The sequence below is a fragment of the Anguilla anguilla genome, chromosome 2 (genome assembly GCF_013347855.1).
Source record: "Anguilla anguilla isolate fAngAng1 chromosome 2, fAngAng1.pri, whole genome shotgun sequence".
NCBI classification, from domain to species: domain Eukaryota; kingdom Metazoa; phylum Chordata; class Actinopteri; order Anguilliformes; family Anguillidae; genus Anguilla; species Anguilla anguilla.
The window spans coordinates 63,961,399-63,988,897 of record NC_049202.1 but is presented as its reverse complement, the minus strand read 5'-3'; the positions used below and the strand labels follow the sequence as shown (position 1 = coordinate 63,988,897).

The 27,499-nt window shown below is 47.8% G+C and overlaps 1 protein-coding gene across 17 annotated transcripts in view; it reads right to left on the bottom strand.

The window, feature by feature from the left end:
• The window catches only part of cacna1ab (calcium channel, voltage-dependent, P/Q type, alpha 1A subunit, b), a 154,991-nt gene that overhangs the window by 126,668 nt on the left and 824 nt on the right, over positions 1-27,499 (bottom strand). For all 17 annotated transcript variants that reach the window (XM_035405737.1, XM_035405745.1, XM_035405751.1 and 14 more), the window contains exon 2: positions 17,551-17,946. In XM_035405737.1, coding sequence (XP_035261628.1) covers positions 17,551-17,942 — 392 coding nt within the window. In that variant the 5' untranslated portion in view covers positions 17,943-17,946. The remainder of the gene's footprint in view (positions 1-17,550; positions 17,947-27,499) is intronic.

The window sequence follows — 27,499 nt, the reverse complement described above, 5'->3', positions numbered from 1 at the left end:
CCTCAAAAGCCTCGTTTGCCACAACTGATTCATCGGCCGCGGTGCCCGCGGTGTGTGTGTGTGTGTGTGTGTGTGTTAGTGTGCTACACTGCTGCATACCCTGCGTGCGCATGTGAGCGCGTTAATGTATCGCACGGTTTCTGAGTGAACGAATACCTTTGCGTTCGTATTCTCTGCGTAGCAATTCTGTCGCCAGACTGTCCCTGTATCTGCTGTCGTCGTGAATGTGTGTGACGCACGACAATGCAGCAGTTATGGAATCCATTTGTTTGCATTAATGATGTGTGTGCGCGTGCGTGTGTGTGTGTGCGTGTGCGCGTGCGTGTGTGGGACTCTGGAAGCCCGGAGCGTAAGATTTGGTGGCTGTGTCTTGAGATGACGCCAAAAAAGGATTCTCAACTCAATGATTCATAAAGTTGAATTATTCATGGCCAGGAATGCATATTAGCCTCTGCGCTCACTATTAAACTTTGATCTGTTTAAGTCACAGTCACAGCTGGAACTTCAGGATGAGACAGTGAATGCCATTGTGTGTGTGTGTGTGTGTGTGTGTGAGTTCATGTAGTTCTCTCTCTTATCCATGTCTCTATGTACAGTGAGCCTCTGTGTGTCTCTTTGGGTCTGAGTGTCTCTCCGTCTGTCAGTGTCAGTGTGTCTTTGTGAGTTCGCGTGTCTCTGTGTCTAAAGATCAGTGCGTTATTGGAGAGACAGACACGGTCGGGTGTCCGTACTGCAAACTCCCTAAAGATCAGCGCATTACTGCACAGACAGACCCGGTCGGGTGTCCGTACTGCAAACTCCCTAAAGATCAGCGTGTTACTGCAGAGACAGACCCCGGTCGGGTGTCCGTACTGCAAACTCCCTAAAGATCAGCGTGTTACTGCAGAGACAGACCCGGTCGGGTGTCCGTACCACGGCGGGCTGGAACGCTGCTCTGATTCCGCGGCGCGCTGGAACGCTGCTCTGCTTCCGCGGCGCGCTGGAACGCTGCTCTGCTGCTCCTCTAAGTCGATGCCTCAGCGCTCTGTCCCTTCGTTCACATTTTAATTCTGCAGAGTGCTCCGCGGCGCGCTGCAGCGGACAGGGCCCGCAGCACATAAAGCCTGATGGATTGAGTCACTGATTGAATACGGTGCAATGCAGTCGCAGATGGCTGGGGGGGGGGGGGGGGGGGGGGGGCGGAGGACCGGGCAGGGCGGGGCGGGGCGGGGCGGGGTTCTGGATGACAACCCGGCCGCGCTGTGACACTGTGCCGGTGACGCGCTGCGCGAGAAGCCCCAGGGGAGGCTCGCCCGGAACTGGAAGCGGGCGTGAGTGAGCGCGCGGGTGGCGGAAACGGCGGCGTCGTCGTCCGGACGCGGGTGTTCGGCGCGGCGGCGGGCGGCCAGGTAAGCCCGCCTCCCGGGCGGAGCGGCTCCCGACGGGGCCTCGGCCCTCTGATCAGCGCTCTCTCTCTCTCACGCAGAGCGCTGCGGCGCGCCGCTAGCTCACAGCCAACCTGTTGCGTGTGCGCCGCTCATATCGGCCCCTCTCTGTGGTGCACGGATAAATCCTTCCCCCCCCGCGCTGGCTTGGGAGAACAAAACCAGGGTACGCAGCTTGGCAGTAAACTCCCGTAGTCAGTACGCGTAAGGAGCCACACCAAATCAAGATATGCCGAAAATGCCAATTCACTCCACTTCTGTGTAGCACTTATTGAAAGGGGGTCACATGAAATTGCTACGTGTTTGCCATAACCCTCCTATAATAGTGCAATCGCTTTAAGCACCTTTAGTGTGCTGGTGATTTAAGGAATTGTCTTTCAGGTTTAGGTCTGCACCAAGTCTTCGTTTCCATGGGCACAGAGCATCTTGTTTAAATAAACCGTTTTACAGTTGAGTATTATGGGCTGTAGGGATATAAATTGGCTTGGATAAGAGCATCTCCCAAGAAAATACATTTATAGAAATCACTCATCCCTTTTCAGTGCTTTTTTCCCCCTGAAAACAGAGAAAACTGCTACAGTGAAAGGCAGGTTACAGGGGCCGTGGCTGCAGTGAGGGTTTGTGTGTGTGCTTGTGTGTTTGTTTGTGTGTGTGCGTGTGGGCATGTTGGTGTGTGTGTATGCTTGTGTTTGTGTGTGTGTGTGTGTGCTTGTGTGTTTGTGTGCTTGTGTGTTTGTTTGTGTGTGTGTGTCTGTGTGTGTGCGTTTGGGAATGTTGGTGTGTGTGTGCTTGTGTTTGTGTGTGTGTGTGTGTGTGTTTGTGTGCTTGTGTGTTTGTTTGTGTGTGTGCTTGTGGGCATGTTGGTGTGTGTGTGTGTGTGTGTGTGAGATTCTGAGTGTGCTGTTTGCAGGAGCAGCACAAACGCGTAGAAGAAGCGCTGCTCTTTCTGTGGACGATGTTCCTCTGCTGGGCCCTGCTCTTTTAGGAGAACAGCCCAAGGACCCGCTAGGCCTGCGTCTGACATCGGACGAGCAAGAAAGAGAACAGAATGAGAGAGAGAGCAAAAGAGAGCAAGAGAAAACAGAGAGGAAAGAAAGAGGGAGGGAGAGGAGAGAGTTGCAGAGAGTAATTGAAAGTGACTGCTGCTGCCCTTCAGCAATTAGGAGATTGGTCTTTTTTGGCTGTTGGGTGTGTTTTTTTAAAAGGACTGAATGTGTATTAATTGATCTGCTGACTGATGGTAGCTTGGAGGGAGGGGGTCAGCTGGTGTGCTGGCCTCAGCTAATGCATCTGACTCGGGTGTGGAGTAAGCACTCCACCCTGGAGCATCAGCATTCACATGCACATGCGCACGCACACACACATGCACACCTACGCGCACACACACACGTACACACACACACGTATGGACACACATACACATTTGAACACACACACACTTCTTTGTATTCACTGCTATGAATGTGTGTAACAGGGTAATGGAGAGTAATGTACGTAATGAGAGTAATATGTGTAACAGAGGGTAATGGAGAGTAATGTGCATAGTGGAGGGTAATGGAGAGTAATGTGTATAATTGAGAGTAATGGAGAGTAATGTGCGTAGTTGAGGGTAATGGAGAGTAATGTGTGTAATTGAGAGTAATGGAGAGTAATGTGCGTAATGGGGAGTAATGTGCGTAGTGGAGAGTAATGGAGAGTAATGTGCATAGTGGGCAGTAATTTACGTAATGGAGAGTAATGTGTGTTGTGAAAGAGGGAGTATGAAAGTGAGTCAGCAAGTAAAAGAGAGTGAGTGAAAGAGGGAGAGAGTGAATGAGAGAGAGAGGGGGGAGGGAGTGAGTATAAGCGAGTGGGTGTGTGAGAGGGAGGGAGAGAGGGAGGGAATAAGTATAAGCGAGTGAGTGAGCATGAGAAGGAGTGAATGTGAGAAAGAGGTGGAAGGACTGAGTATAAGTGAGTGAGCGGGGGGGAGAGAGGGAGGGAGAAAGTGAGCAGGAGAGGGAGAGAGAGAGGGAGGGAGTGAGTGAGCATGAGATGGAGAGAGAGAGGGAGTGAGTGAGCATGAGAGGGAGAGAGGGAGGGAGTAAGTGAGCATGAGAGGGAGAGAGAGAGGGAGTGAGTGAGCATGAGAGGGAGGGAGAGAGGGAGTGAGTGAGCATGAGAGGGAGAGAGGGAGGGAGTAAGTGAGCACGAGAGGGAGAGAGGGAGGGAGTAAGTGAGCATGAGAGGGAGAGAGGGAGGAAGTAAGTGAGCATGAGAGGGAGAGAGGGAGGGAGTGAGTGAGCACGAGAGGGAGAGAGGGAGGGAGTGAGTGAGCATGAGAGGGAGAGAGGGAGGGAGTGAGTGAGCATGAGAAGGAGAGAGGGAGGGAGTAAGTGAGCATGAGAGGGAGAGAGAGGGAGTGAGTGAGCATGAGAGGGAGAGAGGGAGGGAGTGAGTGAGCATGAGAGGGAGAGAGAGAGGGAGGGAGTGAGTGAGCATGAGAGGGAGAGAGGGAGGGAGGGAGTGAGTGAGCATGAGAGGGAGGGAAAGAGGGAGGGAGTGAGTGAGCATGAGAGGGAGAGAGGGAGGGAGTAAGTGAGCATGAGAGGGAGAGAGAGAGGGAGGGAGTGAGTGAGCATGAGAGGGAGAGAGGGAGGGAAGGAGTGAGTGAGCATGAGAGGGAGGGAGAGAGGGAGGGAGTGAGTGAGCATGAGAGGGAGAGAGGGAGGGAGTGAGTGAGCATGAGAGGGAGGGAGAGAGGGAGGGAGTGAGTGAGCATGAGAGGGAGGGAGAGAGGGAGGGAGTGAGTGAGCATGAGAGGGAGGGAGAGAGGGAGGGAGTAAGTGAGCATGAGAGGGAGGGAGAGAGGGAGGGAGTGAGTGAGCACGAGAGGAAGAGGAGAGTCTGGCTAAAACCACTGGCCACGTCAGCCCATCGATTCCTTCATCCATCGTTTCTGCTGAGTGCACAAATCTCATCTAATGATTCATCACTGACTGCCATTCAATTAGCGGGAAACGTTCTGCTCGCCATCTCCAAAGAGAGAGAGGTAGAGCAGGAAGGAGGGAGAAAGTGACTTCCAGTAGAAATTAAACAAGAGCCTTAATTAAGTGTTTTTGACAGACACAGAGCTGATCTTAAAAAACAAATTAGTCCCTGACCCAGAAGCCATGGAAGGGTGGGTGTGGCGGGAGCGGGCGTGCTTATGTCAGCATGACTTTAAAAACGGGGGTAAAGGGCTGTGCCTCCTTTCCTGCCGGTGAGGAAGAGGAAGGGGGGGGAAAGTAGGCCGGCCACTGCACAAACCAGGGAGGGGCACAGAGCAGCCCGACACAGAGCGCCTCCTTCCTCCCCTTCCTGATTTAACCATCGATCCGGGTTTATACACATCACAGTCAGCGTGCGGCGACGCGTGAGGGTTTGTGCCCGGCCACTTCACTTCCTGTTCCTCACCCGAGCCCGCCAGGCTCCGCCTGGGGCCCGGCGAATCAAATCTCACGGAGTTCATTGAGAAAAGCAGGGGAGAGGGGAGGGCCAAACGCTCGTAATGGGAGAGGGTGGCAACCTGCCAGTCAAGGAGGGCAGCTCAGGTAAACAGAAACGAGCACCGTGGCTGAAAACAAACTGGCCTCCGACAGGCCTCATATCACCCCAAGACCTGCCACTTCCAATTCAGTCATTTATTGTTGTTTTTGCTGTTGTTGCTGCTGTTGTTGTTGTTGTTGTTGGTGTGAAAAAGAAGAAGAAGGCAAATGAACTGCATTAATATATAGACTCTCCTGAGACAGCAAAGTGTACTATCTCACTTGCTACTGGAGATTTGCATTATCATGGCAGGCAGCTACATAGTTTTCCTAGAATTCCACATGTTATCAAGCTCCTAGAGCTTTTACATTTTTAAACATTTGCCATGGACCTTGTAAAAAACAAAAATTAAAAAAAAAAAAATTAAACAAGTCAAACTTTAATTTTAAACATCCTTTGTGTGTTTAGAGGAACACAAGCAGCTTCATAATTTACGACAGCCAATTGCATACTAAATCAATACTATTTTTCAACATAGAAAACTGCGTATATTGTTTTAGTTTCACACAAAAACAACTGACCACGCCAAGACAGGGTCTTAGTGGTTGGACCTACGCAAGACAGGGCCTTGTCGGTAAGTACAGTGTTCAGACCAACACCGCCAAAGTGAAGAGTTAGGGAACAGTGCGCTATAGGAGGAAATAGTCTGCAATTTCAGACGAAAGGTTGTTAAACCCAATACCATGAAGAGCGGGCGCTCTCCCGCTCGCCACCTAATCACCCCCACAGCCTGATTGGCTAATTAAAACCCTGGCCTACTGCGGCCAATGTGTAGCAAGCACTCAGGTGCAACTCCACCCCGGAGCATCAGCGTTTACACTGCTGCTGCTCGCTCCCTGGGCGCATCAACCCCCCCCCCCCCCCCCCCCCCCCCCCCCCCCACTCCCCGAGTTGGGATGAGGTCAATTGGTGCCTGCGGAAGTCCTCTCACTGAAACTCCGGATGAAAATGAAAAGGCAAAACAGCAAGTCTGTAGTGCTCTGGAGAGATAAACACAGCAGATACGAGCCCTGTACAGGGGTTAGCAGCTAATGGAGCAGAATAGCTGCTGATACTACTGAACACAGAAGTCTTGCAGTAATAAAATTCCAGGATAATACACACATACTCACACATACACACACTCACACTCACACACACACACACACACACGCACACACACGCGCACAAGCCAACAAAATTCAAGTGGACTGTCTCTCTGTCAGCATCCATGCCACAATCAATTCTGTTGTCTGCAATTTAATCTGAATTAGGCCCAGTTAAATTCAGCCACCAATGCCAGGACCTCTGTGCCTATTTTGTGCAGGCTAGATGATTATAATGATTAAGACCATTAGGGGCCATTGATAAAGGCTGTCAGTGCAGTGTGTGTGTCTGCCATTGTCATCATTATTATAGTGTTCAGTTCAAGAGGGCTGTGTGTGTGTGTGTGTGTGTGTGTGTGTTTGTGCATGCATGCAAGTCCGTGCGTGTGTGTGCGTGTGCGTGTCCACACGCAGAAAACAGATTTTGTGCAAATAAAAAGATGAAAAGAGATGGAGAAAGGAGAAGTGAAAGAAATTTGTCTATTTATTTAAATGGAAAGTAATAATGTCTTTTCAAAAAATGCGTGCAGTGCTGAGCCTAAATAAACAGCAATCTGCTATCACAGTGCTCTGTACTGCAGTGCCACCCGGTGTCTCTGAGTGATACTGCAACTGCATTTCTTCCAGAATAACAGTTAGGCAGGCTATCTAATTCCTCGTTCCTTCAGAGTCTTCTACAAAAGATGAGAGAACCCCACTCCCTGATTCACAAACTCTGAAAATAACCCCTATCCCCAATACCTGTGTGCAGGATATGCCGTACAGTAGACTTTCCATCTCACTCACACACACACACACACACACACGCACACAGTCTTACAATCTAGCAAAAGTTAAAATATTTCAAGTTGATTTCAATTCAAGATCCCAAATACACTGCAAACTGATATTTTCATATTTTGAATAGTAGCCTCTGATTTCAGTGTTAATTGTAATTCCAGAAATCTATCACACTACGCACCACCTAATCTAATCAGCTACATCTACAGTAGCTGATTATATCAGGAAGCTTGTGTGTGTGTGTGTGTGTGTGTGTGTGTGTGTGTGTGTGTGTGCATGTGTGTGTGTGTAAAGCATGTTACAGCTAGACTTTTTAATGATGTGTTTACTGTTGGGTTAAAGTTAGTACTGTATATTATTGGATAACACAGTATCCTATTAATTATAAGAATGACAGGGATGGGGTGTAACATAACAAATAATCCTTAAACACCATCATGTGAAAATAGCCCACAACATCAGATATCCAGATGTCAAACATGAATCCAGTAGGCATCTGATGTCAACTCTGCATGACTATTTTGCACATGATTTTGCTGTTTAAGGATAGGCTAAGCAAATCTGAGTGGGTTGACTGTTTAAAAAGCAAGGAGATAGTGACACCTAGTGGTCATTAAATAAGTAATTTTTGTTGTCCAGGCTTCAGGCTCCACAGAACATTGGCAGAACCCCCCAAATGACCACGAGGGCAAGAGTGGGGTTCATTAAATGAAGGGTCCCAGAATTGAGTGGGGCAGAGTTTTCGGGAGAAGAGAGGGGAACTCTGAGAAACCTGCATTATAATGGGGGTTTTAGTTAAAAGTATAAACCCTCCCCTTGGCGAGGCATATACTGTAGCACAGACCGCACAGGGCCAGCTCTTAAGCCATACGCAAACATCCCCAGGCAGTTAGCAGCGTGATCCTCATCATGGCATTTGTACCCTGGGATCCCATCTCAATCTGTACACCTTGCTGAGTAAAATAATAAAGGAAGGAGGGCTTGTGCAGAATGAACAAATGAGTGTAAACTATATTATGTGTATTTAGGAGGAAACGCACTTAACATTGCATGAATGGGAACAATGCAGCTGCTCACAGATCCATGTTCCTCAATGTATGGAAATCACATACGCAGTTCAATGTGTTGTGTAGTGCATTTGAACAGTGATTGCTGCTGATGTCAAGCATGGTTTTCTCTTTTTGGGCGTAATCACGTAACGTGTGTAAATATGTCACAGAGTTTGAAAGAAAATTATGATACTAAATTTAGCAGTTGCTCTTATCTGGTGCAATTTACAGAGCTTGAATTCTTTTACGCACAATGCCATTCATACAGCTTGATGGTTGCCAAGACTATCTGAGACAAATGCTTCTCTTGTGTGCACAACTCCAGTGCCCTTCCTAGGAATGAACCTTAGAATTACAAGTGCACTTCTCTAACCATTAGACTACACTGCTGCCCATCTAGAGGACGGTGTCACTGCCAACATGATTTTGACAAATGCTATTTTTAGAGACTCCACTGAATAAATTCCTGAAGGCTTCTGTATGAGGTAATAAACAACAAATCATTTGTGGAGAAAATCACAGAAACTCCAATATTATGGATTCATAAGTATATATTTCAAGATTATCCACAAAGGAGTGCAAATAGTATGTGTTCCAAGATTATTGTGGACAACATATTTCTTATGAAGGTTAAATATATCACAAAAATAATACCAATTACTGCAGCGTCTGATACCATACTGGCTGTGTCAACAATCCGGCGGTGTTGACAACTTAGAGCCCAATGAAACCCTGGCAAATTCAGCGACACCAATAAAATTAGACGCTTTCATAGCTCTTTTAACTGAGCGGTGGAAAGAAATCGGACAAGATAACATTACGGCGTTCGCACATCATAGCCCCATAATAATTCAGCCATTCTATTTTTTAGGTTCTTATTGTAATGACCTATTTTATGTGCCATTTAAATAATAATAATAATAATTGTAGTGTCAGCTGTCTTGTAGTCTTGTCATTGCGTCAATATTTCTGCTTCTACTTTTTATTTATTTTTTGCAAATTTTACAAGCTTTGGTGGGCAAACAGAAATGTCATCTGACTTTCAAGACAGACACATAAAAAGGCGCCCCACCGCAATCCATACCCCCGGGACGTGTTTAGTGTGTGTCCAACCTGTCTGCGTCAGTTCCCGAGTCATCGCTACGCACCTGGTCACCCGGCGACAGCATGCTCTGCAACACGTGACTGTCGCAATGGACAGCACGTCACCGTCCATTCATTCAATTCTGACTCGTTTTGTTGCGACGCAATTCACTTTGTACCAACAGAGGGCGGTGTTTGCTCGTTAAATCGGCAGCGTGGTGCAGCCGTTTCCCCGGAGACACAACCGATAAATATTACTCAGCGCCTTTCCAATTTATTTTTTTCCCCGCTGTCGCAGCACGCAGACGGGTGAGACACTTTTCCCCCATCCTCAGAAATCTTAAAACAAGCCAAGAAGCCTGTTTTTTCTGGAAGGCTATGGACAGAGGTAACCGTTATGAACAGAGTCAACTGCCACTTCAGGCAAATACCTCATTTTCACATGTAGGGATTTCCGAGTCCGTGGCTTGGGCCTACTCCGACCGGAATGGTGAGGATCTGGAATCACATTCACGTGTAAATGAACCGAACTGCACGGCTCATTACCTGCAATTTCAGCTGCCCTTGAAAAGACGTACTGGAAGGCGAAAATATGTTATTGAGGGCTGAAAACGAGAGACTTGCCTTCACTTTCAGTGGGGCGCAAGCCGTTTTTGACATCAACTCCGTAAAAGTAATTGGATATTTGATAAATGGAGGTGATTTAGTTAGTATGCCAGAACAGATAGTTATGGTTGATAAAACAGACCCAACAATCCTGAATTATAGAGATGGAAATATTGCACCCATTAATTGTTTATATAGGGAGCATATGTAACTCGATACTACACCATGTTATAAGTGCTGCCTTAATGGTATAACTAGTACAGCATGGTATTTTTTTTTCTTGCAGTTGCTAGGCAAATGTGATTTCAGTGCTAGTTTGTACTTGGCAGGATTATTTGTTTGTTTGCTGAACAGGTTACTCTACAGGGTTGGAGTCCTGATCTATGTGGTCACTTCTGGCACTACGATCTTTACTTCACTCTAGTGTGTTTCTTTTGCACCTCTGCACCTTGAACTAATGCACTTGTTGTACGTCGCTCTGGATAAGAGCGTCTGCTAAATGCCTGTAATGTAATGTAATGTAATACATAAGATAAAAGGCCTGTTCTCACATTACAAAGATAAGATCAGAATGGTGTCAATATTTATGAGGTCATATGTCCATGTTAACCACTCAGTGGTCTCAACATGGTTTTAGTGGGGATAGAATTAAATGGGACAGATGAGTAATAAATTCAATGCATAAATATTTAATTCGCTATGACAAAACGTATTGATTTTTGCAATGTGTCCGTAACCCTAATTTAGGGACACAGAATCATGTTTATTTGGGTGAGGTGAGGCTGTTGTTTTATTCACCTGGGGTACTGTGCCCTCCTGGAGGGTAAAACAGTGACTTCCTACCTGCTGTTCCAGGACCACAGTGCCACACGTGGGCACCGATTACGCCATACCCGGGTTGGGCAGCAGAGAGGCAGTGTGGATGAACAGCAGTGTGGATGGGGAGCAGTAAGGCAGTGTGGATGAACAGCAGTGTGGATGGGGAGCAGTAAGGCAGTGTGGATGGGGAGCAGTGTGGATGGGCAGCAGTAAGGCAGTGTGGATGGGCAGCAGTGTGGATGGGGAGCAGTAAGGCAGTGTGGATGGGGAGCAGTAAGGCAGTGTGGATGGGGAGCAGTGTGGATGGGCAGCAGTAAGGCAGTGTGGATGGGCAGCAGTGTGGATGGGGAGCAGTAAGGCAGTGTGGATGGGGAGCAGTAAGGCAGTGTGGATGGGGAGCAGTAAGGCAGTGTGGATGGGCAGCAGTGTGGATGGGCAGCAGTGTGGATGGGGAGCAGTAAGGCAGTGTGGATGGGCAGCAGTAAGGCAGTGTGGATGAACAGCAGTGTGGATGGGGAGCAGTAAGGCAGTGTGGATGAACAGCAGTGTGGATGGGGAGCAGTAAGGCAGTGTGGATGAACAGCAGTGTGGATGGGCAGCAGTAAGGCAGTGTGGATGAACAGCAGTGTGGATGGGCAGCAGTAAGGCAGTGTGGATGAACAGCAGTGTGGATGGGCAGCAGTGTGGATGAACAGCAGTGTGGGCAGCAGTAAGGCAGTGTGGATGAACAGCAGTGTGGATGGGCAGCAGTGTGGGCAGCAGTAAGGCAGTGTGGATGAACAGCAGTGTGGGCAGCAGTAAGGCAGTGTGGATGAACAGCAGTGTGGATGGGCAGCAGTGTGGATGAACAGCAGTGTGGGCAGCAGTAAGGCAGTGTGGATGAACAGCAGTGTGGATGGGCAGCAGTGTGGGCAGCAGTAAGGCAGTGTGGATGAACAGCAGTGTGGGCAGCAGTAAGGCAGTGTGGATGAACAGCAGTGTGGATGGGCAGCAGTGTGGGCAGCAGTAAGGCAGTGTGGATGAACAGCAGTGTGGATGGGAAGCAGTGTGGATGGGCAGCAGTAAGGCAGTGTGGATGGGCAGCAGTGTGGGCAGCAGTAAGGCAGTGTGGATGAACAGCAGTGTGGATGGGCAGCACTGGCGCTTCATCTGCATGATGGCAGCCAGCTCTCCAGCCAAAGCTAATCCTGCCATCCGCTTCCACGATGCGCCTCTCTCCGCACCTGCTCCATCCCTTTATCGCTCTCTTCTCCTCTCTGATTTCCTCCTCTTTTAATTCCTCCTCTTCCCCCCATCTCAGCTGCCTCCTTCAGTCTCACAGGGCTTACTTCACCCTGCCTCTCTCTCTCTCTCTAACTTTATCTAATTCTTTTACTCTCTTCCGAGTCTTTCTCTTTCTCTCTCTCTGTCCCCTCCCCTCATCAGCTTAGCGTGACACCATTATACTGCCACATCACTTCAGTGACATAAACACCGGTCACATATAACTTTTCTTTTCTGTCTCTGTCTTCCTCTCTTTCACTCTCACTGGCTGTCTTTCTCTATCTCACTATCGCTTTACTGCCATCTCTCCATCTTTCTCTCTCTCCCTCCCTCTCTTGTCTCTATCGAATTCAAATTCAGATCAGTTTTTTTGGCATGGAAAACTGGCTTTTTGCGTTGCCTGGTGTCAAAACCAATAAACAATGAAAAACAACGCTATCAATAACTTGAACGTGTCTCTCTCTTCCTCTCTGTGTCTGTGCATCCTTTTTTCACTCCTCACCAATGACCCCCCCCCCCCCCACCTCTCTCTCTCCCTCTTTCAGTCTCTCTGAGTCTTCTTTTTATTCCTTCGCTGTGTTTACTTGACTGGGACGGTGCAGAATCATGGATATAAGCATGGACCCGGGAGCTGGTTTTAATCTGTAGCCCCTGTGTACTCTGCTTGTCCTTCTCTCCCGTCTCGTTCACTCTCTCTGTATGAATCACAGTCTCCAGTTCCCCCGCCCGTCAGCTCTGTCCCTGTTTCCTCCCAACTCATCCCCCCCAATCTCCTCCTTCATCTTCACAGGCACACTGCCCACTGCACACCCCCCACCTCCCCTCCCCTCTCTCTCTCTCTCTCTTTCTGTCACTCACGCACACTCCCCATCCCTCTCACTGTATCTGTATCTCTCTATATGTCCCCCCTCTCTCTCTCTCTCTCTCACACGCACACTGCCCATTCTCTCTCTTTCACACACACACACACACACACACATAAACTGCCTATCCCTACCTCTCACCCTCTCTCTTTCTCTCTCTCTCGTATGCTCATCACTCTCTTCAGATTCAGTTTCCTTCCTGTCTCTCTGTCTGTCTCTCTTTCTCTCTATCCCTCTCTCTCTTACACACACACACTCTCATCCTCTCTCTTTCTCTCTCTCTTCCTGCATGCTCATCCCTCTCTTCAGATTCAGTTTCCCTCCCAGCCTTGCAGCCCTGTATACACATTTCTCCTGCACTGAGATGGCCAGACACAGAGAAAGCACAGCTTAGCATGCATGCCCTACAAAGCAGCTGCGTCTGGCCTATTTCCCCTCCCCAGCTCCACTGCACCGCTCCCTGTGTTATTTATACAGCTGGCTGCACTGCAGGTACCCTGTCGAGTGAGGGGGTGTAGGGGGGGGGGGGCAGGGAATCTGGTCCAATAAGGTTAGTGAAAAAACCACGGTGACTGAAGCCCCCCCCCACAGCCGTTCCAGTTAATGAAACAGCTGGAGTCACTCTCCTCATTTTTAGGTCACTGGAACAGAGGCTGCTGGATTGAGGGTGCTGGTTTCTGATGGGGGGGGGGGGGGGTGCTCCTACAGTAGACCAGGCGTGTCCGGCGAGACATGCAGCACCGCCCGTACGGCGGTCCGGTCCCAAACCACGTGCGAGCCCCCCACCCCCCATGCGGGCAGGAAGTCTGTCCTACGACACTGGCAGTCTCTGCTCTGTGACTCCCTCTCAATTCCGCCACGCTCTCTGTTTTCCCCCATATGAATAATAGAGAAAATAGAGAAAGGGTGTGTACTGCTAGAGGGCACCCTCCCCCCCCCCTCCCCCCCAGGAGAGAGGTGTGCAAGGAACTGAGAAGATACCCCCCCCCCCCCACCCACCGCCCACTTACAGCCTGTGCCCAGTTCTTGACAGGATAATTGATGGGCCAATCAGAGGAAGCTCACTGATTCATGAGCCAATCAGCACCAATGTGGCAGCTGTGACAAGCACTTCCTTTGCAACTAATTAAGGGGCAGCCTGAGGCAGACGGCCTCAAAGGTGCCGTCCTTCCCTCCACCCAATCGGAAGCCCCCTCGCCGCTCCCACCCACGCCCCTCTCCGCAGCCACAGAGAAACCCCAACACAGACTGGCCTCTGATGGGCGGGATTACATGGCCACTGTGCCACAAACAGATGGGGGACACCCCAAAACGTTACTCCCACTGGTTATTTATGTATTCATGAGCCCTCCCTCCACCCTTCCCCCCATGTAACAGAACCGTTAATCAGAGGGGTCAGTGCCGCAGTCACGACCAGGGCCATCAGATAGCAAGGCACTCTGGGAGTAGCCTGCTCCAAGGCTAACACAGCCACCGCAAGCTTCTTTTTCAGTATACAATTAAAAAAATAAAATAAAAAAATAATAATAATATATATATAATTTTAGATTTCACAATCGTACAACTGTACACAGGCTGGCTGAGGTAGTGCAGCATGGCAGCGAGGCAGAGGAAAGTGAATCAGGGCAGAGAGGGTACAGGAAGCCGCAAGCAGCGCAAAGCGTCTTCAGATCACAGCCGGGCCACGCGGCATCAGGCAGATGGGCCGAACGCACCAGGCTGTTCTCAGATCAGCGGCGGCTCAGCGAGCCAGATCTCAGATCTCGAGCGGTTTCTCGAGCCGAGATTCGGTGGGATTTCAGTAAGCCCCTCTCACAGCGCCCAAGACTGCGGGGCGGATTACAACACTGAACTTACGCAAACAGGAAAGCAAGCACTCAAGTAAAAGAGACAGTGTTTCACATCCAAAACACTGGCAGTTACGTTTCAAGAGTACATTGCTATATCAATCAAAGGTTGCTTTGGTGCACACAAAAACCACTACACAACTCCAATCAACAGCCGGGCCAAGGTAAAAATAAATGTAAATAAATAAATAAATAAATATAAAAGTAATCTAAAATACATTATATGAAAATATATTCTACATAATGGAAAGCGACAGGTGAATTTTAAGAATAAACTAAGACATCCAGCATTTTTGATGAACTAGATACAAAAAAAAAAAAGTGTATGACAAATTCAATGAACACATGCCTCAAGGCTATATTACCATATAAATAGCTTATTTTCGCACCATGCTCCCACGGTACCTCCCTGCCACTCGCACTGACATGGCAGCAGATTAGCCGTCTGTGTTACGTGTGTCTATCTGCTCATAGCCGGCGCTCCTATTGGACCGGCAGTACAACTCAAAATGATGAACACAGTCGAGCCGATTCATGATTACAGCACTCGGTACAGATTACATACGCAACATTTATTATTGTTAGCATACAGGCTGTGGTCTCCCAGTGAATGTGCACGCGCGTTGGCAACCACGAAATAAAATGTGATCTGTGCATCAACGGCAAATCTACGCAGAGAAGAGTAGATACAGATCCCTGAGCTCATAATTACTTGCAGAAGAGATGGCATGAATCAAACAGTACTGTGTTCTGCACATTACCCGCTATGCTCAGACAACTGTACAGTTGTGCCCTTTGCTGTGTGTGTGTGTGTGCGCGGGTGTGCGTGTGTGTCCGTGCGTGTGAGCGCACGTGTGCAGGTGTGTGTGCATGTATGCGTGCCTGCGTGTGTGTGTGCGTGTGTTTGTTTGTGTTTGGGTGTATTTGGCTATACGCGTGGGTGTGTTTGGCTGTTATAAGGTAATAATGTTCTACTGTTTGCTGTACTCTTGCCTACTCTCTTTGCTATTAATGATATCTCTCGGTCAACAGAGAGAGAGAGAGAGAGAGCAAGGGAGAGGGAGCGCTAGAGAGAGAGAGAGAGGGAAATAGAGAGTGAGATAGAGAGAGAAAGAGAGGGAGAGATAGAGACAGAGAGAGAGAGAGAGAGAGAGAGGAGCTGATGAGAGCTCCATCCGTGAGGGCACTCTGCACGTGTACCTGGGGTCTCCTCCTCTGGCGGGGGCTCCGGGAGCCTCCCTCCGCTCCTCTGATCCTCCGAGTCGTGACTGAGCTCCTCGCCGCGCCGATCAACCGCTAGCGCCACGACACGCGCGCGCAACCGTCTACCGCCGCCCCCGCGCCGCGCCCCTTCACCATCCACCGCGACCAGAGCTCAGAAATATCACAGCCCGCTGCTGCGTGCTTTACAGACAGGAGCCTCGTAGCCTGCATCTCTCCAAAGATAGGAATAGCCAAACCGACAGCATTCTTTAGATGTAAATTTCATAACCCACAGCCTTCTTAAGAAAATCACGACCAACAACATTGGCAAGGTAAAGATATCATTCCCCTAGCCTTTTTTTATATAAAAAAAATCACAACCCATATGTCACAACCCACAACCGTCCTAAGATCAGAAAATTCCCACAGGCATCTTTCTTAAAATAGGACTATCAGAACCAACAGCCTTGATTTGACAGGGATATCAGAACCGTCACAGGACTGCTGTAGCAGTAGCAAAATCCTTTGCAAGTAGCCCCAAGACTTGGAGGAAAGGGGCATCCAGTGTAAAGAGGGAAAAGAGGACAGGTAGCCTTTTCCAATATGATGTGCTACCACATCATAGATGGCAAACCACGACCCGGGTGAAGCACACATTCAAAATCGAACCCACATTCCTCTTAGTCATCATCCCACTTCCCTAGCCATCATGCTATATCGCCACCATGAGGTTAACAGCCAAAAAGCGTTATCATGGAATTTTGACACTAATTCAAAGTATTTTCACTTATCCAGAACCTTTTAATGCGGTGTAAAGGCTAAAGTACCTCGTATATTTATTTGGATTCTGGTAAAGACGCGTGAACGTTTCAGGTCAGTTACACTCTGCAGTAGACACAGAGTATGGCCACACTCCCATCCATCAAAAATGGCAGCAGTGCAGTTCATATGTGTGTAATCAGCACACTAAGCCCACTTTTAGTTTCACTGTCATTCATCCCCACAGGACTTTCCCTGCTTTGGTTCCTGTGTACGGGACAGCATTCTGGGTTCGGGTTTTGGAGTAATCCCCCCAGCAGAGCCCGGTTTGAACGCGTTCGCTCCTCTCGGCACGCGTCGGCGCGGAGGGTCGAAACGCGCGGCGCAGGCGGTCGACCCGTTTGGGCGCGCTGGGGGCCAGGGACGCGAGCGGACAGCACCGCGCAGAACGGAACGCGGCGACCGGCTCGGATTACGCCGTTCTGACGTCCGCAAAGCGGCAGGTACAGGGGAACAGCCGAACCCAGTAGAGGTATTAGCCGGAGGCTCTGTGGACCACAGTATGCCCTCACGGTTGGCCAACAGGAGGCCTAGCAGCAGCGAGCGCCTTCTCAAATCACCAGGAGCAGCTACAGCCCCCTGTACGGAGATACGGCAAAGACTAAGAGCGCATTCTCGTTTCTGTCTGATCGCCGGACCAGCCGAGTGGCCGGTTTAAAAACCAGCGGGCTGATGTCACATCCTGTCGCGAAGCGCGTCGGATTGCCAGAAATTGTAGTCCTTGAATTGCTTTCACTCGTATTTTTTTTTTTGTGCCAGTTCTGTGGTTTGCTTCCTGATCAATGCGGAAGGCAACAGATGGACAGCTGTCATCATCCTCTGGAGTCCTTGGCACGACCAGTTTAAAGAATGTGGTGGGTGGTTCCAACTCAGCCAGCCAAGCAGTTATTTCAGTGAGGTGACTGACACTGTGGGTGAGGTGTGAGGTGGAAAGGACCAGCAAGGGTTGGTATAATGTCTGAGGTATTTGAGATGTCTTCTGCAAGGCATATGGTCTCTCAAGAATATTAAGACATATGTGGTCTGTACAGTTTGTGGTCTGTACCGTTACATAGTGTGTGGTCTGTGCAGTATGTAGTCTGTACAATGTATGGTTTGTGCAGTGTGTGGTCTGTGCGGTACAGACCCAGGTCAGTACTCACTCCCATTCTTTGCGTCGAGCCTGGGGCGTGCTCTGAAGCTTGTGTGACTGGTGTGCTTTGATCACATCTCTGTGATCCACCAGGCCCCCGCGTCGCCTGGCAGGGGGCGCCAGAGAGTCGTCGGCCACCGGGGAGTAGAGCGGGCTTCCCATGACCCCCGTCTCCACCGGGCTCCTGCCGCCCCCGCTGAAGCAGAAGGGCTCGTCCCGGCACTTCTCCACCCGCACGTCGTACACCGCATGGTAGTAGGTGGGGGTCGGGCGGACGGCGCTCCCGCTGGCCGTGGGGTGGCACTGCGGCCGCCGGCTCTGGGATTGCGCTTTGCGGCTGGGCCACTGGGGCGGCGCTCTCTCTACAATCACAGAGCCATCTGCGCACAGGGGAGACAGCATAGAGCTGGGGGAGGAGGGCAGGGGGTGAGGCGGGAGGAGGGAGAGGGGTGGGTTTGATGGCGGCCGTAAGGATGAATAAGAGTTTCGAGGGATGAGGGGGTAGTGAAAAAGGAGAAGAGGATAATGGGTCAGAGTGAAAGAGAAAAAAGAGAAAAATGACACTCATTAAAACAACCGACAAAAGCAAGGGCATCAGTTTTTTAAAAGGGAAAAGGAATGGCAGGCAAATTTAATGACACGCAGGCCCCTCGCTCGCTGAGTGCTTGGCTTGCTTTTATCCGCTGCTTCTCTGCGACGTGATGCGAAAAAATAAGCTAATCAACACAAACACAGGCCCGAGGAGACAGACCTGCTATAGCAAGGAGTTACTGTGCTCAGTCAGGTTGGAGAGTGCGCCCAAGAGCCAGATAATTCAACACTGAATTCTGGAAAGTTCCACCTTTCCCTTGAAGGGTCAACAAAAGAGTTGATGCTGTCTATAGTTAACACTTCCAGCTTTTCTTGTTGCAGGGACACTGATTCTAAGTGTGTTGCAAGCATTTTCTGGTCTTAATGCTTATTTCTTATTGCTCTTGTAATCCCAGTGTCCACATTATTCATGTTATGTAAAGCAAACACTACCGGTAATGAGAAATATTATATTCCCAAATAAATCAAGTTGTATTCATTTATAATAATATGGTTTCTCAGAGAAACGTTTAACATGTATTTTCATTTCTAAAAACATGTGTCACAATTGTTCAGACCCTAAATTATGATGTTAAACAAATCTGACAAAAAAGGGAACTGTATTGTGGCTTCTCGTGGCTAACTGTTTCACTGGGGCATAAAAATGAGGTAACACACGTGTCCATTATCTATCACCATGGAGAAAGGACTCCAGGAGGAAATGGGACAAAGGGTTGTTGACCTTCACAAGTCAAGAGATGGTTATAAACAACAACAACAACAACAACAACAACAGAAAAAAGATACGAGTTTCCAGTATTAACTCAGTAGCCACTGGAAGAGTGCAAAATATGCCCAGTAGACAAAAAAGTTGCACCTTTGCCCTCATGCACTGTAATGCAGATGGTTTGGCCACCCAAAGAACATCCACAGCTGAAGACCTAAAAAAAAAAAATACTAAAAAAAACTACCTCTGTGTCAAAAAAGCTTTTTGGAAGGATGAACAGAAACAGAAACAAATGGCTTCTATTGAGGGCAATCAAAAAAAACCATCTAGAGTGTGCTGAAGGGCACTGGAACCCCAACTCCATTGGAACTGAAGCTGGATGCTATAGACGGATGAGACAAAAACCTTTTGCCAATAAACACCACCAGCGGATTTGGCGTCAGTGGAAGGGTGCTTAGGTCGAAAAGAATAGGGCTCCTGTTACGGTCGATGGAACCATGAACTCCAGCAAATACCAAGGCATTTTGGCCAAAAAACCACTTCCCTCTGCCAGAAACCTCAGACTTGGACACAAACGAACCTTTCAGCCAGACAATGGTACTAAGCGTACTTCAAAATCAAAAGAGAATTCTGCAGACCACTATCTCTTTCAACTTTTCTATTTTGCGAAGGCCATGTCATTTGGCAATGTCTGACTCCGGAGCTGAACCTAAGTCAAACCACAGTCCTAAAATTTGTGATTTGAATGAAAGATGTGAAAGCTCCTAATATGAATGAATGATATGAATGACCTCATAAAACATTACAGAAAGCCACTCAGTGGTGTCCTTATCCTTGTCAAGAGAGAGAATACAAAGTGCTAAAACAGGGTCGTGAACATTTGTGATACTAACAGTAAATTTAAAATTTGAGTGATATTTTTGTTGATTCCATTGAATCACTATTAAAGTAAAATATGTTCCCATGTCTGAAAAGATCAGCTAGCTCAGTACAGTATTTTTTGTTTTATGCAGTATTTTTTGTTCATCGTGATCATGGGTGTGAGTCATTTTGGAGCATTTGGATGATTTCTTTTTTTGGAATATTGTTCTGGATAAGAGAATCTGCTAAATTGTAGAATGTAGCATAATGTAAGGTAATCCAGCAACACGGGCGTCTGCGGATGGGGGGGAGGGGTAGAGGAGACAAAGAAAGACGAGAAGGGAGGGAAGAGAAGAAAGAGACAGGTGGGCATACGGAGTGATTGAGTGCGAAGTCAGCGCCAGCTCCTGCACTATATCACTCATTCAGATGTAAATGTAAAGACAGAAGCAGACCAGTTGGGCAGCAGCTGGCACGCTGGCACTCGCTGTGTGTATCTGAGAAGTGCCCTGGCGCTAGGGATCCAGTGCCATCGAGGCAACCAGACATACCCCAACGTTTGTTTTTTTTCCCCTTTCTCCTCATATCATTTTTTTTATTTCAGCGCTTTCAGACACTGAAGAGAACCAGAAAAAAAAACACAACTCACTCTCCTATCGCCAGCCACTTACGAACACAGAAATAGCTTAGATTTCTGTGACGACCATTGCTAAAATGCGGAGCTGGAGGATTCACAAGAGCACTGTTTTAAGTCCCTATGAGTAATGTTTCAGATCCCACAGTCCCCGTTGCTTTTTGCAGTAATCAGTAGTCACTGCACCCTGTGACCTCCTCCTGACTGGCATCCGAAGTTAACTGTCCAAGTTACGTGACGAAAATATATTTTTCCATACGTGGATAAAATATACTGACATTCCTGATTGGTCCTGTTTCTGAGACCATAAAGGGCTGTACTATTGTTGTTTTCAGTATTTAATTACACAAGCCATTGACTTCCATATGGGACACAACAAATATAACCAACAAAGTGTATTATTGGGAAGTATATTTGGAATGCCTCTAGGATATATTACTCAATGAATGGATTATGGTATATTTAAATGTCCACATGCGGCCATAACACCTTTATGGCGTTATGGGAGGGGCACGGACTTGAGGCCATTGAGGTACTCAGGCTGCTACTGACGATGATGCTGCAGAGCTGTGTAGGTGGAGTCCTCCCTCTGGACGGAGGGGAAAGCCAATTGGCCAGTGCAGCGACAGGAACAGGTGAAGGCATTATTTTCACGGGACATTAGGCCAAGGTCCTGACTCACTGCGGCCATTAAAGGTCCCGCAGAACTTTTAACAAAGGGTAGGGGGGGGGCCCCCAGGTGTCCCGGTTAAAATGGCACTCTCTGAATATCTCTCTAATTATCCCCCAGTTTAATTAGTTAAGTAAATCCTTGCCTCTCCATTCAAAGAGATGTTCAGGAGCTGTGGTGCAATTCTCCCAGGTCAGAGCTAATCTTTAGGCATAATGAGTTACAATGGCCACCTTCATTGTACCGCATCTCGAAAAAAAATTTTATTTGTCATTCTTGCGCTTAGTTGTAATTGGACTGTCTATTTTCGACTACAGCATGAAATTCTGTTTTTAATAATGCCCTATCCTGCTACAGAATGCTGAGTGCCTTTTTTTCTCTCTCATTACTTTGTTCTTGTGGTTCTGTTCTTTTATTTTGAGCGCACTTTCTGAAAATGCTTGAAAAATGTATGATAAATAATAACACTGACAAGAAAAATGTTTATTATTATTATTATTATTGTTATTATTATTATATGACAATGCTATAAGGTCCAAGAACTGACACCCTTTTCTATTGCACCATTATAAAGTTTTGCAGTTCTAATGAAGCGTACATTAAGCTGTCTGTACATCCGCCTGACAAACCCTGGCTGCCGACTCTTCCAGACTAAGGACCTTCCCTTTGCACACAGGATCCCCGGGAACACTGCGAGTCGTTGCCGAGCCAGGCCTGGGCTGGGTTTGAGTCAGGAGAGCAGCATCACCACTGCAGGGGCAGTGAAGCGGTTTTCTTGCTCACGTCTTTAAAACCCTGTGCATTCTTAGACAGTTCACTTCGCTGCTTTTCCATACGGCCTGCCTACAAAAAGCTGATGCACAGAAAAACGGAAAGAAGAACGTGATTGCTGGCGCGCTTGCATTAATCTGAAATGAGTTCATTTATTGCACTATTTAAGATGTGGAACAGCTGATTAAGTAATAATATAGGCTAAAAACCATCTGCTCATATTTCCATTCGAGCATGTGTGAGTGTGTGTGTGTGTGTCCTGCTGGTTTGCTTAGATTTTTTTAAATAGTTGTGCTCACAGAATAGTGCATTCACCGTTCTTGCCACAGTTTAATTCCTCTGGTTGCCTCGCCCAGCTCCCTGATTGGCTCAGGATTTTGTGGGCCAGCACTGTTGGCTGAGCAGGATTCTATACGTCGACTCGGGGGAGGCAGCCGCACGTTTAAGTCCATTCACAAGCACCTGGGATAGCGGACTGGGCTGGCCGTCTCATCACCTGTAGTTGGGCAGGTACACCATGGCCCTTCATCACATCAGCAATAGTTTCAAATTTGTTAAACTAATAGTAACATGCTAACCATACTTTATCAATGAGCTCAGTATTGCATAATGTACATCTCTATCATTAGGTGGTAGTCCCTTAGTAGTGCATTCAGTCTCCCTGCCGCCCTGCTTCTCCATTTGATAAAGGTGGAGACCCTAGGACAGGGATTCTCAAATCTAGTCAGGACCGATTTAAACCTGGGACCCCAGGTGAGTTAAATTCGCTGGCCAATCAGTAACATTAATTGATCGATGAACTCTTCTTCTTTCGGCTGTTCCCGTTAGGGGTCGCCACATCGGATCATCCGTTTCCATCTCTTCCTGTCCTCTGCATCTTCCTCTGTTGCACCAACCACCTGCATGTCCTCCCTCACCATGTCCATGAGCCTCCTCTTTGGCCTTCCTCTTTTTCTCCTGCCTGGCAGCTCCATCTCCAGCATCCTTCTCCCAATATACCCAGCATCTCTCCTCCGCACATGTCCAAACCATCTCAATCTCGCCTCTCTCACTTTGTCTCCAAACCGTCTAACCTGTCCCTCTAATATACTCATTCCTAATCCTGTCCAACCTCGTCACTCCCAACGAAAAACTTAACATCTTCAACTCTGCCACCTCCAGCTCTGTCTCCTGTCTTTTCATCAGTGCCACCGTCTCCAAACCATACAACATAGCTGGTCTCACTACCCTCTTGTAAACCTTCCATTTCACTCTTGCTGGTACCCTTCTGTCGCAGATCACTCCTGACACTCTTCTCCACCCGCTCCATCTCTTCTTCACCTCTCTTCCGCACTCCCCGTTACTTTGAACAGTTGACCCCAAGTATTTAAACTCATCCACCTTCGCCACCTCTACTCCTTGCATCCTCGCCATTCTGCTGCCCTCCCTCTCATTCACGCACATGTATTCCGTCTTGCTTCTACTGACTTTCACTCCCCTTCTCTCCAGTGCGTACCTCCACCTCTCCAGGCTCACCTCAAGCTGCTCCCTACTCTCACCACAGATCACAATGTCATCCGCCAACATCATCGTCCACGGAGACTCCTGATCGATGAACTATCAGGTAGAAAAGAAACCAGCAGTACTGTGGGCCTCGAGGGCCAGATTCCAGCACCGCTGTCCTAAGATGCGCAGCCCGCATGGACAGTGTTGCTAAGCACAGCGTATGGCAGAGAACCGGACACATCTAACCCTATAAAGCAGGCAGAATGATCGCCTAGCATGTGAGCGAGCCGTGCATCTCTAGTCAACCAATGAAGTCTGTCAGAACATTGAAATTTCCCACAATGCCTTGTGATTGAAAACATGAAACGTCGATTAGTTTATCTGTTGCAATCTATTGAATATTAATTATTTTATTTACAATAATTTTACTTACTATTACTAATTAACATAATTCACTGTAATTATTAGATCGAAAGATCTACATAAATTCTGGAAATTGTTTAAAATATTATTCTGACCAGAAGAATTAGCTGATTATTTAAGGTACTGGTGCCTAGCACTGTGTATTATGCAAAAACAAAGGAAGGATAGGTGTGCTTCCCAACCAGTTCTTTCTGGATTTGTGGGTGGTCAAATCCAATAACAGAAATAAATCACAAAGTCCTGCCATCAACGGATGAATAAGCAGCGCTCCACTGAACCACACTCTAATAACACAGAATATTTATGATTTTATTTGTTTGTTCGATGATTTAAAAAAAAAGACCCAGGCACATTTCAGCACAGCTAGGCATCAATTAGAATGTGATGCCAAATGCACAAGAGTAACTGTAATACCAGAGGCATTGAGAGATTAAACTACACGTACATCATCTTCAGGTGCGATCAACTTGAGCTCATGCCTCGGTCAGTCTTAAGATCAGTATGTTACGCGTTTGAAGAGCAGTGGAAAAACTTCAGCTTTATGCTGGATTATAGTTTTCAGCTGCAGCTTTAAGTTTTCAATTCTGCATTCACAATCATGCAAAAAATTTGGTTTTCTGAGTGGAAAACAGAATTACCACACCAAAAGCTTGAAGTGGTCTCGGCTAGAGTAAACCAAATGAGATGAACGAGGAGAAATGTGACTGGATTTATTCAGCTTGTATATGAAGAACCAGCCCATGAATTAAATAAATTCACGATGCTATTAAAACACAATTATCGATGATTAATCAGTTATTAACAGTGTTTAAGGGTCTGGGTGCATTCTAATGATACCTTCTGCACATATGCATGTGGGCGTCGGTGTGTGTCACAATTCTGCCGGTACATATCATTAGCCAGCTACAGTACAAATTATAAATAGTTAAGCAGTTTCATTCCACAGAACACAGTTCCCTGAGTTAAAGGGTAGGCCTGAGTGTGAAGGCTCACATATAGAACACCTTTCCCTGTGTTTAATATGAGGTCTCAGTGTGTAGGCTCACGTGTGGAACACCTTTCCCTGTGTTTAAGAGTGGGCCTGACTGTGTAGGCTCACATATAGAACACCTTTCCCTGTGTTTAAGAGTGGGCCTGAGTGTGTAGGCTCAGGTGTGGAACACCTTTCCCTGTGTTTAAGAGTAGGCCTGAGTGTGTAGGCTCACGTGTGGAACACCTTTCCCTGTGTTTAATATGACGTCTCAGTGTGTAAGCTCAGGTGTGGAACACCTTTCCCTGTGTTTAAGATGAGGTCTCAGTGTGTAGGCTCACATATAGAACACCTTCCCCTGTGTTTAAGAGCAGGCCTGAGTGTGTAGGCTCACATACAGAACACCTTTCCCTGTGTTTAAGATGAGGTCTCAGTGTGTAGGCTCACGTGTGGAACACCCTTCCCTGTGTTTAAGATGAGGTCTCAGTGTGTAGGCTCACGTGTGGAACACCTTTCCCTGTGTTTAATATGAGGTCTCAGTGTGTAGGCTCACGTGTGGAACACCTTTCCCTGTGTTTAATATGACGTCTCAGTGTGTAGGCTCAGGTGTGGAACACCTTTCCCTGTGTTTAAGAGTAGGCCTGAGTGTGTAGGCTCACGTGTGGAACACCTTTCCCTGTGTTTAAGAGTAGGCCTGAGTGTGTAGGCTCCCGTGTGGAACACCTTTCCCTGTGTTTAATATGACGTCTCAGTGTGTAGGCTCAGGTGTGGAACACCTTTCCCTGTGTTTAAGAGTAGGCCTGAGTGTGTAGGCTCAGGTGTCGCACGCTGTGACTGACTGTGGTTTCCGGGGGGGGGGGGGTGTGTTGAGAGCTGAACGCAGCCAGGGGGCCTCTGCTCATCAGGATGAGAGCACATTTATGGCAGCCCATCACAAATCAACTCGCACAGCGCCTTTCAAATCAAAAGGCCTGTGTGTGCGTGTGTGTGTGTGTGTGTGTGCAAGAGAGACTGTGTGTGTGTGTTTGTGTGTGAGTGTGTGTGTGTGTGTGAGTGAGTGTGTGTGTGTGTGTGTGTGTGGGTGTGTGTGTGTGTGTGTGTGTGCAAGAGAGACTGTGTGTGTGTGTTTGTGTGTGAGTGTGTGTGTGTGTGTGAGTGAGTGTGTGTGTGTGTGTGTGTGTGGGTGTGTGTGTGTGTTTGTGCATGTGTTCTAGAAAGAGTGTGTGTTTGTGCGTGTGTGTGGCTGTGTTTGTGCGTGTGTGTGCGCGTGTGTGCGCGCGTGTGCATTAGTGTTCATAAAGGCATAAGCTTGTGAGCATATGTGAGTGGGTGAGTATATGTGTGTCTGAGCGTGGGAGCGGGTAGGTGCACGTGAGTGAGCGAGCATCTGTAAGAGTGTGTGTGTTTTAAAACCTTTGTGGATGTAAGCAGTCATTTGAGTGTGTTCATCCGTGCGCGTGTATCTGAGAGAGTGGGAGAGGACCGCTCTTCACTGTGCAGGTGGGAGAGGAGAGCACCGGGAGACAGCCAGTGTGTCACACGCTTTGTGAGTTAAGCGCTAAATCTGACGCTGTCTGACTGCTCGCACATTACTCACAGCGCTGACACCGTCCCTCCCGCGCTAATCCCATCCATCTCCCCCTCAGAACACCAGTCAATCGGACCTCACCGGGGAGCCCTGCACTGGTGGACCTTTAACGCACACACACACGCGCACACACATGCATGCACACACGCACACACACACGCAAGCACACATGCATGCACACACACACGCACACACACACACACACACGCACACGCACACGCACACACTCACACTTTTCTTCTCATCACTTCCCTCAAACCTGTAACCTCTACCTGTCCTTGGTGCAGAACACTGTGTACCCTCCCATCTACCTCATTCCATTTGTAGTCATCTACTCTTCCCTCTCATCTCTTTTCCACTTTTCTCATCTATATCTCCCACTCTCTCTCTCTCTCTCTCTCTCTCTCTGTCCATGTCTCTCACTCTCACTCTTCATCCCTCTCTCTGATCCTGGACTGAAGGCTCTTTTAGCACACTCTTTAATCAGTTTAATCCCCCCTAGACACTGTGTGTGTGTGTGTGTGTGAGAGAGAGAGAGAGAGAGAGAGAGAGAGAGGTGCCAAAAGGTGGGTCAAAAGTAGACCTGAGAAAATTACCAGTAACAAGAACAGTTATGAAGGACAGATGATACTTGAACAAAATTTGAAGTCTACATTACAGGCAAGGTCAAGAAAAAAACAACTGAAACTGTCACACTGCAAGGAGTAGACTTTGGCAGCAGCTTTGAAATGGAACATGGAATGAGGGAACAGGAGGATACCTGTCCCAGGATTCCTTTGATGCAGAGTTCATACATCAGTGCTCATGTTTCCATGGAAGCTAACCACCTCAACAGAGAATACAGGGAGTCACATCTTGAGACACCTCAAGACATGCATCATGTCTCCGGTGTGATTAAGGATTGTGAAAATGGGTTTTGATACATTTCAAACAACTCAAATGAAAAACCAGCACCTGTTTTTTGGAACAATGTAGAATTTTTGGTGTCTTGGAAATGGCACAGAAAAATACACAGACTAACTCTTCTCAGACACATTCTTAGACACATCTTAATGTTTGTCATGCCTGGGTTCAAAAGCAATTTTGGCAGAGTTTCACTACCTTGTTTTGTTAAAAGCACTATGGTGAATTTTGTTTTATCAGAACATGTCATTCAGTATACCTGTATGCGGGCACAGACATACATTCTATTTACACAGTATACTGTAGCCTACATGCTTTCCGTAAATGCGTAGACTACTGTCTGAGTCTGTCATTCAG